Raw genomic sequence first — 12253 nt, 5'->3', positions numbered from 1 at the left:
TAGGAAACAAAAACAAACAAAAAAACTATTACTAGCAGATAATAAGAATGCAATCTTTATTTTCTTCCTTATGCTTGTCCACATTTTTTGAATTTTCTGAAGTATGCAGTATTTTTATAACAAGGGGAAAATACTACAAGCTCTCTATACTATACAAAGATTTTAGACCTAGAAGAAAGCCACCTAATCCAAAACCCTTGAATTGTGGTTAAAGAAACTGAGAGTTAGAGGAGCAAAGCCAATGTTCAAAGGTCACACAGCAGCTAATTCTTGTGACTCCAAGTTTCAGACTCTTTACTTGCCCGTCCCTCAAGACATGCTTGAATCAGCCCAGAAAAATCACTGTTCTCTTTTCCAAGTTTCCGAGAGATGAGAAATGTGTCGATACTCTTATGTATCAACATTCCTCACATTTACTTTTTTGGAGGTGATCGGTAAGGCATTTTAGTGTACGAGTTGTTCTGTAGTTCTCTTGTTAATTCAAGAGACAAGACCCACATAGTATTCATAATGCTAACCACACCCTTCCCACCTGAATTAACTTCATTCACCTGTTTCCTAGCTTCCAGAAGATTCTAATCTCAGTGATGCTTGGTGGCATTCATAGCAAACCAACGTGTTTGGATGACGAAGTATTATGGAATAAACTCTGTGCCAAGGACACTGAACGTGATTCAAAGCCACCTGAAAAAGCCCTGCTCCAAGATTTCTTTGTTTTGGTTTTGTGTCAAGTGTGCTGTGGATGGTTGAGAAGGTACTGGCAGTGGAAACTCTTGACATGAAGAGCTCTGTTTGATGGTGCAGTGCAGAAGCGAAATCTGCCTGACACTCCGATAGATGGATGTTTGAATTGGAAGGAAATCTGCATGCTATCAGCTATGGCAGAAGATTGGCTCTGCAGAGAGCAATAAAGGACAATTAAAGGACAAGCCGGGGCAGAGTAAGGAAGAGGCAGTTAAAGTACAAGAAGCAAATGAGAGTACAGGGCAGCTCCCGAGACCCAGAAACCGTACATGTAGAGCCGGGTTAGAGACCCTGTATATCATGTCCAGACGCACAGCAAGGGTGATGGGCTACTTTATATTTTGTTAAGAGTTTATTCATTTATTCGACAGTGAGAGAGGGAACACAAGCAGGGGGAGAGGGAGAGGGAGAAGCAGGCTTCCTGCTGAGCAGGGAGTTGGATGCAGGGCTCAATCCCAGAAGCCTGGGATCGCGATCTGAGCCTGAGCCAAAAGCAGCCGCCTAACAACTGAGCCACCCAGGCACCCCTCAACAGGCACCATTAATCAAGGCACCCTGAGGTCCAAGGAAAGAATAGGGCCAAAGGCAACCGAGCAGTTGCACCATTTCAACCCAAAGCCAACACAGGGGAGCCCTTTAAGGAACACGGAGTAATTTTTTTCTGAAGCACAGCCTCATGTATGAAATCTGGGGAAGCACAAAGCTGCATGGGCACCCCAGCTAGAGGAATTTGGGTTGGTGGGCCTTCTGTACCCCTTCATCATCCTTAGGGAGCGCTGCTCCTCAATCTTGAATGTGTAGACAAATACCTGGGGATCCGCACAAGTGCAGATTCTAGATTTGTGGGTCTGGAGTGGGGCCCAAGATTTTGCACTGTGTCCAAGCGCCAAGAAGGTGACGCTGATCTTCCAGCCTGCGGACTACACTTTGGGTAGAAAGGCAGTGCATGCTGTCTGAGTAAGGAAAAATAAAGAACTCAGTCACACTGAAGCTTATTTCACAAGAAAAACGACCACTTATTCAGGGCACATTTTGTGCCCAATTTTTATATGCTACTTAATTCTCCTTCACGCCATCCTACGTTTGGATCGTCACTATTTTATTGTTGTGGAAGCTGATCGTCAGGACACTTAAGTTATTTGCCCACATCATTCGAACAGCTAATGACGATTCTGGGATTTAAACCACAATCTGTCTGACTTCGAAACCATGTATCAATAAAATACACGGATAAAATTAATAGAATTTTGAGACATTCTTAGAAAGTCCCCCAAGTTTCTCTGAGCCATGATTTTTCATCTCTAACATGGAGCTCATGGCAGGCAGAGCTGTGGTTTAGACCAAAAAGAGGCAGTAGATGTAGAACTATTTTGAAATCTAGAAATGATCTTACATAGAGTAAGTCATAACTAGCTGATTCTTTTTATACCTCTAAGTCTCATTTAAGATTTTATTTATTTATCTGACAGAGACAGCACAAGCAGGGGGAGCAGCAGGCAGAGAGAGGAGGAGAGGCAAACTCCCCGCTAAACAGGGAGCCCAATGTGGAGCTCAATCCCAGCACCCTGGGGATCACATGACTTGAGCCGAAGGCAGACACTTAACTGACTGAGCCAGCCAGGAACCCCTCATTTCTTAAAATAGTACTGAATGTATACCTTTCCTTAAAGCCGATATTCTTAAAACTTCTGGTCTCAGATTTCCTTTATATTCTTACAGAAGATCTTAAGAAGCCTTTTTCACACAATTGTGGACATTCTTTAAAACCACACCAAAATTCTACAAGTGGTAATCTCTTAAAGGCAAAATACAACATAAAACTTGAGACAAAATTTTTTTCATATGATAACACTAAAATCCAATAGTCTACCTTGCACTTTGAAGGAAACTTGCACCCATTCATAGTTTAATAAATCCTCCATTGGTCCCTTGGAAAATACTGGTTTACCAAGTTATGTAGTTCTTCCAAATGCTGACACAATGTCTTACAGCTTATGGGAAAAAACCCACACTCCTTACTATTTCCATCAATTTCTTCAGAAAAGTCTTTTTTTTTTTTTTTTTTTTAGGTTTTATTTATTTATTCGAGAGAGAGAGTGAGAGAACACAAGCAGAGGGAGTGGCAAAGGGCGAGGGAGAAGCAGGCTTCCTTGATGAGCAGAGCCCCATGCTGGGGCTGGATTCCAGGATCCCAGGATCATGACCTGAGCCGAAGGCAGATGCTTAACTGACTGAGCCACCTAGACGCCCCTTCTTTGGAAAGTCTTTAAAAACTGGGAAACTATCAGTTGTACAAGAGAAGATACAAGGTTCTCCAAAATTCTAATTTTTGCTGAAAAGATTGGGTATTATCATGGGCAACAGATACCTTAATTTGTTTTCCTTGAAGAGACAAGCTAACATTACATATTTTGAGAAAATGTGTGCCAAATGCGAAAGCCTGAATAACAGTGCGTCAGTTGTTCTTTCAAATAAAAATGTTCTGTGAAAAAAGGCAGCTAGTTCAGCTCACAGCTCAATCACAGAGTTTCCCGCCAAAAAACCACAGCTCTTCAGTGTGCAGCAGATTGTGGACAAGTACTTCCCATCTCACACCTACTGAAGAGATCTGTCACTTAGGGTTGAGATTTAATAAGACTTGCCTCACTGAGGACATTTTTACTGCCTTTATCTAGTACATTCTTTTAAGCGAAATTGGCTTCTTTGTGGTGTAATCCCAAGTGCAGAACTACTGGTCTAGTCGCCCATTGCCTGGATCTGGGCTAAGGGTACAGCAGTGCCATTGCTTTAATCCCATCAGCATAAAGGTCAGTCCCATGAAAAGGGCAAAGGACATCACGCTATTTTTGTTAAATCGCTTAGAATTCATGATCCCCCTGAAAGGCTTAACTTAGGGACACCTCAAGGACCTACACACCATAGTCTGAGAGCTGCTGCCTGAAATGTTTTGGCTTTTGAAACTTTGTTCTACCTTTGTTGTCTTTTGCTTATAAAACATATTTTATTCAAAATAAAGGTAGTCTGGAGCAAAGAGAGACTCTGTGTGGAAACATTTCATAATGACAGTTGTACTTATTTTGCTGCACAACACCTCGGTAAAAATGAGTTCCTTGCTACAACTGTCTCTCCGTGACAGACCACATGCCCCAGATGCTTGCTAATGTCACCAAGCTTTTCAAGGGAAAGAAATCAGCTTTAGGAACAAGCTACCTTCTCTGAATTATTTCCTAAAAATCAAGATAGGATGCTCTTGAAGGATCTCAAACCACACCTGTAATAGAATGTTTGCCACCTAAATCTACATAAAGTCCCGAGACGAGACACCGTGAGAAGATGATCCATCCACAAAACAGGTACGTTTGTGAAAATCCACTTCCTCCAAAATGACTTTCTATCAGGCCTCTCCATTTTCCTAGTCTAGTACATTTAAAAATGTATTCAGAAGGGCACTCAAAGTAAGATGAAAACCACTTTCCCCCAAATTTGTAGACACTGGAAGCTCAGAGTAACATGTGATATTGACATCACAATGATAAAAAGGCAAACGAATGGGATACCATCAGCCATTAACCCAGAATAAAAGTCTGTAGTTAAGTCCTTTTAGTTATCAGAGTTTTCTACTCCCAAATGCTATGACTTTTCGCCTGTAAATCTGACCCACTGTTTCTAGAAGTGGAGTAAATGAACCAAGTCCATCTGAAGAACTCGAGGTACTTAATCTATTATGCAGAGTCTTTGTTTCATTCCTATCTTGGTCTGCTCAAATTGCTGTGACAAAATGTCACAGACTCGGTGGCTTAAACCACAGAGATTCTCACCGTTCTACCGGCTGGCAAGTCAGGGATGAAGACTCTTCTTCCTGGCTTCTGTCACTCATGATGTCTTCACAGGACCTTTTCTCAGGGTGTGCCAGAGAGGGGCATGGGGGAAGGGAGGGAAGGAGACAGCTTGCATCTCGCTCCTTCCCCTTTCCTGTAAGGCTACTAATCCCATCATGACAGCCCCACCCTCAGGACCTCAGCCGAGTCTAATCACCTCCCATAGGCCCCACATCCAAATATCGTCACATTGGGGAGTTATGACTTCACCATGTGAATTTGGGAAGGACACAAACATTTAGCCCATAACAATTTCAAGCCTCTACACCACAACCTCTGGGAATGGAGCCCAGCAATCTGTTGTCCTTAACAGCTTCCGGCTGTTTTCCTAAGCGTGCTACAGTTTGAGAAACCTGACTGCACCCCTGTGAGCCTGTTTGCCTAATCTATCGATGAGAACTGATTGTCACTATACTTTCCCGTTCCAGAGTTGCCGACATGCTGAGGATCAATTAAAAATATACGGGAAGGGGCGCCTGGGTGGCTCAGTGGGTTAAAGCCTCTGCCTTCAGCTCAGGTCATGATCCCAGGGTCCTGGGATCGAGCCCTGCATCGGGCTCCCTGCTCGGCGGGGAGCCTGCTTCCTCCTCTCTCTCTCTCTGCCTGCCTCTCTGCCTACTTGTGATCTCTGTCAAATAAATAAATAAAATCTTTAAAAAAAAAAAAAAATATATAAATAATTATATATAAATATATATATATATATATATGGGAAAATGCTTTCCAAAACTGCAAAGTGCTTTGTGAATAATAATCATCTACTTTTACCACCTACATTTCTACCAAATCTTCTTCTAAAAACTAAAAGTAGGAGTGCCTGGGTGGTTAGGTCAGTTAAATGTCCCACTCTTGATTTCGGCTCAGGTCATGATCTCAGGGTTGTGAGATCAGGGAGCCTGCTTAAGATTCTCTCTCTCCCTCTCCCTTGGCCCCTCCCTTTCTCTCTCTCAATAATAAAAAGGTAAGAATAAATAAAATTAAAAAAAAATAAAAACTAAAAGTGAGGGGCACTTAGGTAGCTCTGTCAATTAAGCATCTGACTCTTGGTTTTGGCTCATGTCATGATTTCAGGGTCTTCACATCAAGCCTAATCTTAGGCTCCCCACTCTGTGGTGAGTCTGGTTGAGAGTCTCTCCCTCTCCCTCCACCCCTCCCCTCTCTCTAAAATAAAAAATATAAATGAATAAATAATCTTGAGAAAAACTAAAAATGAAGAATAAAATAAAATTATAGATGTTAATTCTTATAATTATACCTCAAATAACTAAAATACTCAGGAAATAGAGTGTTCTAGTTAATATGTAGCTGAACATTCTGGTCACTCATTTGAAAAACCCTTTTAAATATATTATTCTACATTATTCCCATGGTAAATACATACCTTGGATTTTATTTGATGCCTAAGGACTTCAGCTTTCTGAGTATCAGTTTTTGCTGCATAAGACGTGGGCTTGAAAGAGTAATCTATGTTCTGCCTTGAACTCATTGTTTACTTTCTGTTGGTGATATTTCATAGTTGATAAAGGCATGTTTATTTTAACCAAAAGTAGATCTCTAGTTACAAGTTGTATTCTAAAAGCTTATATATTCCTAAATCATTTGAACATTTGAAATGTTTCTCTACCAAAATAAATAAATACATATATATATCACAATTAAGTTCTTTAGCTTGAAAAGCCCTAATACAGGTGAAATACATTTGCTATGAGTTAGAAGTCACAGGGATATTTTGCAATGAAATTGATCAAACCCAATCTGAATATAAAACTATTTTCATTTACCTTCATGTTGGTATCTAAGAAAAAAAGTTAACTGGAGGAAGATGAGAAGGCGATAGATAAAAATTTCTATAAATAAGGATGCCTGGTGACTCAGCCGGTTAGGCATCTGCCTTCCACTCAGGTCATGATCCCAGGGTCCTGGGATCAAGTCCTACACTGGGCTCCTTGCTCAGTGGGGAGACTGTTTCTCCCTCTGCCTACCTCTCTCCCTGCTTGTGCTGTCGCTTCTTCTCTCTGACAAACAAATTCTTAAAAAAAAAAAAAAAAAAAAATTCCGTAACTATTTTAAATGGGTCAATGGTCCTCAGTTCTTGATTATACAGAACACACAAGGTCTCTCAACACAGCCATTAGAGATTCTCTTCAGAGTCATGAATAGGATATAATGGAGACAGGAGACAGCAAAACTGTTGTCCAGAGTGAACTGAACAAGCGGAATGCAAGGGAATAAAGACAGTGTTGAAAGGATGCCTGTGCATCCGTGGAGCGGACACTGCGGAGGTACCAATGTCGAAAGAGAAAGAGACCAGCATAGGACTCAGAGCAGAAAGGAAGTAACTGAAAGCAATGCTCGAAGGAAACAGTACCCCGCAAAAGCCACGAAGACTGAATGTGGGGTATGAGAGCAAAGTCACCAACACAAAAGGGGCCTCCGTACAAGTGAGGCAGACTCTCATTTGCACCCGCAGGATGACCTAACCTGGGCGAGCTGGATGGCCACACTGGAGCTGTCTGTACCTGAGAGCATGGCGGGTGGGCAGATCCCGTTTCTGAACCCACGTGGTCACAGAGGCTGTGTCTGGCCTGTCCTAAGGCATGCTGGCCTTGGCTGGAAGCTTTTATTTATAGCTCCTTCACTGCCTCTTTGATCTCCCAAGGCCCTAATGAAATGCTATCCCAGTTTTGATGTTACTCCTGAATGGCTACCTAAGTGCCGTATGGATTAGCGCACCTATATTTAGATTCCTGACTTTCAACTGGCCATATGGTCTGTGATTGTATAGTCAGTCTTCCCATCTGGCCCTTTTCCAAGGCGAAGTGTCCCTTGGTCTGAGTAAAAACGCAGTGCATTCATTCATTTGACCAAAAGGCGACACTGAGTATCAGGTGCTGTCTGAGGCCCAGCGCTGAACACAATCATCTTGCTTGCCTCCTAGAAACGTTTGATTCATTTTCTCACAACATGTGAAACAAATACCAAAAGGGTCAAGTGGGAGACTTCTCTGGGCTCTAAGATGCTCTGGTCATTTTGAAATATGCTAAACAATGGTTGGATGGATATTACATTTCAACAATGCAAGAGCAATGCCAATTCCTAGTCCCATTAAGAGCAAAGAATTAGTGGAACCTAGTGGCTCACTGAGTTAAGCAAGCATCTGAACTCTGATTTCCGCTCAAGTCCTGATCTCATAGAGTTCTGAGATGGAGTCCCACATCGGACTCTGCATGAGATTCTCTCCTATCCTCTCCCTCTGCCCCTCCCACTGCTCAGGCTCTCTAAATAGATAGATAGATAAAACCCTTTAAAGGGGGGGGGGCAGAGAAATATCTTGAATGTTCTCCATACCCTATTTTAGAGATAAGGTAATGTGTTGTAAAAAGGGGAGAAAAGCTTACCAAATTAGTAACTTTAATACGAATTAGTAACTTTAATACCGAAACTTCTGATAAACAAGGGCGACCTCTGCCACTTAACAAAGAACTCTTTCACTGAAAGATGAAAATCTTTAACCACCACCACCACAAAGCCCTTTACACACAGGTGGACCTGTATTCATAAACACCGCAGAAAGTCACAAATACAAAATAACACTGTAGAAGGACACACTCACTGGTCAATGGAAAAAGGTACTGCACTGGGGCTGAGAATTCGCTGCCCTCTAAAATGATACCAGAGAATAAGGATTATTTCAAATAAATCTTCAAGTCTGACCTCAGTGGAAGTCAAAATTTCAGTTCAAAATTTAATTTGGAACTAAGGAAAGGCATCCGGTATTTACCACATCTGCTGGAGCATCTCCAGAGTAATACTTCTACTTGCCCTCTGAGTTTTCCACAGTCTGGCTTGGTGCCTGGGCATAAGCATTTCCAGGGCCCAGGGCCAAAAGCCACTAGAGCCTGCAATTCTTTCCCTGGACTCAAACACCGTACCAAAGAGAAGCAAGGGTAGAACAGAATCTTCCCCTCTTCATCCACTCACACATTACTGCATCATTTAAGATGATCTGAAATATCTTCAGAAAAATGCCAAGCTGCCACTGATTCTCTCTGGAGGGCAACTCATGTACTTATCCTGCTAGATAGAAACTGTTTGGCTGAGGACCAGATCAGTGGATGGCCTCTAGTAATCTCAACCCCAGTTGCAATCAGTCAATCCATTTCTTCAGCTTTAAGAAAATTGTGTGGATGTTTAACTTGAAAAAAGGAATCCCATAATTGCAGGTCCTTTCTAGAAGACTTGTCCCAGAACTCTCTGATGTCAATTGTCAAATTCCTTCTGGAGATTTCCCCTTTAAAAGTGCATCATTTGGGGGTGGAGGGGGAGAGGAGAGGCAGGGTATTGAAGTAGGGAGGAAAAAGAAGGATGGGTAAAAGGTTCCACATTCACTTGAGTTACTAATTAAGATTTCAAAAACATTGCCATGAGTTTAGGTGTATATTTAATGTCCCACAGTATTTCATCGAAGACATAAGGTAAGAATTCTTTGACGATTCATGTTACAACAAAGACCCCACCTATGGGATAAGAAACATTCATGACGTCGACTGTGAAAGGAAGACCTCAGACACTTCCATGTCCAGTACCCTGGTTACATCATGAGAGCACAATGGAATGCTGTTTGGCCAGCTGATGGTGCATGTCAAAGACTGAAATGCACATTTTAAAGGTAGACCTTTGCTGATGGAGCTAAAAGGAAATGAGTAGATAAAGTTTAAAAACTGAATATAGCAATTGGTAATTCAGTAAACTTCCAAGGCTATAGGCATTTAGAAATGATTTCACATTAAAACTGCACACAGATTCACTGTACAATTGAACATCTGGTAGTGTGCTAAACACCTGAAAATATGGATACTGAATAGTTTTAGTGATCATGTTATAGAAGCGAAGGTTGACCATTAACACAAACAGAAAAGGTGACTCAAAAGACCAAAAGTAAGTTCTCATCCTAATGCAAAAATATATGTTGAGATACAAACATTATGTGATTTGTGACTCTTTGAACCTTAGGCTTAAGTTTTAATTACTGAGCATATGATACCATCTCTTTAGTCTAGGAATTTGGTTCCTCAAAGTATTGTAACATCTCCATGATACCTAAAATACAGTCAAAATGGAAATGCTTATGAAAGGAAAGTAGATTTCAAATATCAGAAAAGATATTCTATACACAGCATTGTTCAATCATAAGGTAAGTGATATTACTCCCACATAATGCAATAAAAATGATTATGTCTCCCTGTAACTTTCAATTTACTTCCCCACAAACATCGTTCCCATTGGATCTTCATAATAATCCTATGCAATGGGCAATGGAGGTGATGTCCTCATTTTAACAAATAAGAAATTGAGGTCTGGGAGAGTTATACAAGGCCTCAGAATTTACTGACTAAACCAAGAACCCAGGCTCTGACTGTCAGCATAGAATTTCCTACCATAGGAATGAACCCCACGCCCCGCCCGCCACATTTCATCAAATTTACCTTGGATCCTGCAACTGTCATAATACAATAGCAGAAGAATAATGGCTACTTTTGTTAGCATGAAAAACCGTGTAACCTACTGTTAAAAGAGTGGACAAAGAATCGTCAGCGTTTCTTCACATTCGCATAACATGAATATTGATGGGATTTCTGTAAAGCTGCAAGGACATTCCTAAGCAGAGCCAAAAGAAAAGGCATTTCCTAAAGTTCCTGATAAAACTTAAAGAACCCTGTGAAATCTTTTAATCAGTTAATGCAAAGAAAGTCATCAACATTACCCCCAGAGTCGCCCCCAAAAAAAGATTAAAAAGGGGAAAAAAAAATATTGGTCGACCAACAACTTTCAGGCTGGTCATTTTTCCCTTCTAAAAACTTCGTACTCTGCTGGGGGACGAGAGGTATTTCTAAAGATGGCCATTTTCACAGCCTGGATTCCTAAACGGGGCCCTAAGAAGCATCCGTGACACACGTGAGCGTAAACGGCTCCCCCGGGGGCCAAGAGCAGGTACGCAGCAGGGAGCAGGGCTGCGAGCCCGAAGGCGAGCGCGTGCAGGCGAAGAGGAGCGGCCGCAGCGCTGCCTCTCTCCGGGTCCCCGGTGCTGACCGCGCCCGGGGCGCAGGAGCCGGGCACCGCCCTCCCCGCCCTCCCCGGCGCCGAGCCGGGCCGCGGACCTACCAGCGAGAGCACCTTATAGGTGTTGGGGTCTTTGGCCGTGCGGGCGCTCGCCGCCTTCTCCAGCGGCTCCTCCCCCAGGTCCATGGGGGCCAGCAAGGACTCAGACGCCTGGCCCTCCCTGGGCGCCGCGGCGGCGCGACCGACGCTCGGGTCGCGGCCGTTCCCCGCCGGGCCCTCCCGGGGAGGGCGGCCGCCCTCGCCGCCGCTGCTCCCGCCCCCCGTGGTGCCGCCGCTCTCCATCGTGGCCCCTGGCGCTCCAGCCCCGCCGCCCCGCCGCGCCTTTAATAGGCTCCGCGCCGGCCCCGCCCCGCCCGCCGCCGCGCCCGCCCCTCGCCGCCCGACCCCTGGCCCGGCGCCTGCCGCCCAGCGCTAGAAGTGAGGGGAAAGCAGCTCAACGCCCTGGATTATTTGGCTTCCTGTCTGATTTCGGGCACTCTGCGTGTCGGTTATTTTGGGTCCTTTACGTGGGCGCGTCTTTAATTTCCCCCAAAGCCTTCCCCTCCCCGCGCCCCGGGGCACCTTCCGAACACTTGCAGGAATCGCCCTGCGTGGCCTCGCGGCGCGGGCTGGGCTGGAATTGCGGAGTGTGGTCTGCAGAGGGCATGAGATCATGGGGCCCCAAAATAGAGCGGGAGGTGGAGGAGAAGGATGCAGCAGCGGCCGGTGCGGCTTCTCGTCGGCGCGAGAGCGGAGTCGGGCGACCGGTGTCTGTGCTGCGACGCGCAAAGAGGCTAGAAGGGTCGGGGGTGGGACGGGGCGACCTTTTCCTCCTGCGTAGAAGCAAGCGAAAATTCCCTTTAAGTCCTGCTACCCACTGCTCCGCTACTCTGGGAAAGGAATAACCCACCTTAAAATACCTGGTGTAACTAAAGCACTCATACATCAGGGATACTCGGTTTTCCGCGGATTTATGTGGTTTCTGGGTTTTTCTTGCTGATCTTGCCTTCATATATTTGCTTATTAGTTCCTTTAGTCTTTTTACGGTGAAGGCTTCAAAGTGTCAATGCTGCCTCATCCTGAGGTTGACGCTGATCCTTGGTTAGGAGTATTGAACATTTTATACTTTGATACTTTATTTTTAAACGAGGACACGAACGGTAAACTATAATTCTTGATGGGTTTTGATTCACCTTTGTTTCTACAACTTTCAATTTTCCTTCCTCATCAGAAAAACCACAAGCGTATAGTGAAGTGATACTTGTCAGTCAAGAGCCAACCAGTGACTTTCAACTGCTTTGCGATGCCAGGGGCCGACTGTGGGGACCAAAGAAAGTTATACATTCCAAAGACAATCGTCAATTCATTTTGACTGCCCAAATGTATACAAACATTCTTTTTTTAAAAAATGAGAATAGAGGGGTGCCTGGATGGCTCAGGAGTTAAGCATCTGCCTTGAGCTCAGGTCATGATCCTAGGGTCCTGGGGTCCAGCCCCATATTGGGCTCCCTCCTTGCTGGGAAGCCTGCTTC

At 43.9% G+C, this 12253-nt stretch overlaps 1 protein-coding gene across 1 annotated transcript in view; it reads right to left on the bottom strand.

Annotated features, from left to right (window-relative positions):
- Window positions 1-11024, bottom strand: part of LOC111147804 (ectonucleotide pyrophosphatase/phosphodiesterase 1) — a 72700-nt gene extending 61676 nt beyond the window's left edge. The window contains exon 1 of the mRNA XM_022504046.1: window positions 10785-11024. Within this exon, the coding sequence (XP_022359754.1) occupies window positions 10785-11024 (240 nt within the window). The remainder of the gene's footprint in view (window positions 1-10784) is intronic.
- Between the last annotated feature and the right edge of the window lie 1229 nt (window positions 11025-12253).

This window comes from Enhydra lutris, unplaced genomic scaffold (assembly GCF_002288905.1).
Source record: "Enhydra lutris kenyoni isolate GAN:26980312 unplaced genomic scaffold, ASM228890v2 scaffoldscaffold17, whole genome shotgun sequence".
NCBI classification, from domain to species: Eukaryota; Metazoa; Chordata; class Mammalia; order Carnivora; family Mustelidae; genus Enhydra; species Enhydra lutris.
This window is presented reverse-complemented; position numbering and strand designations above follow the sequence as displayed.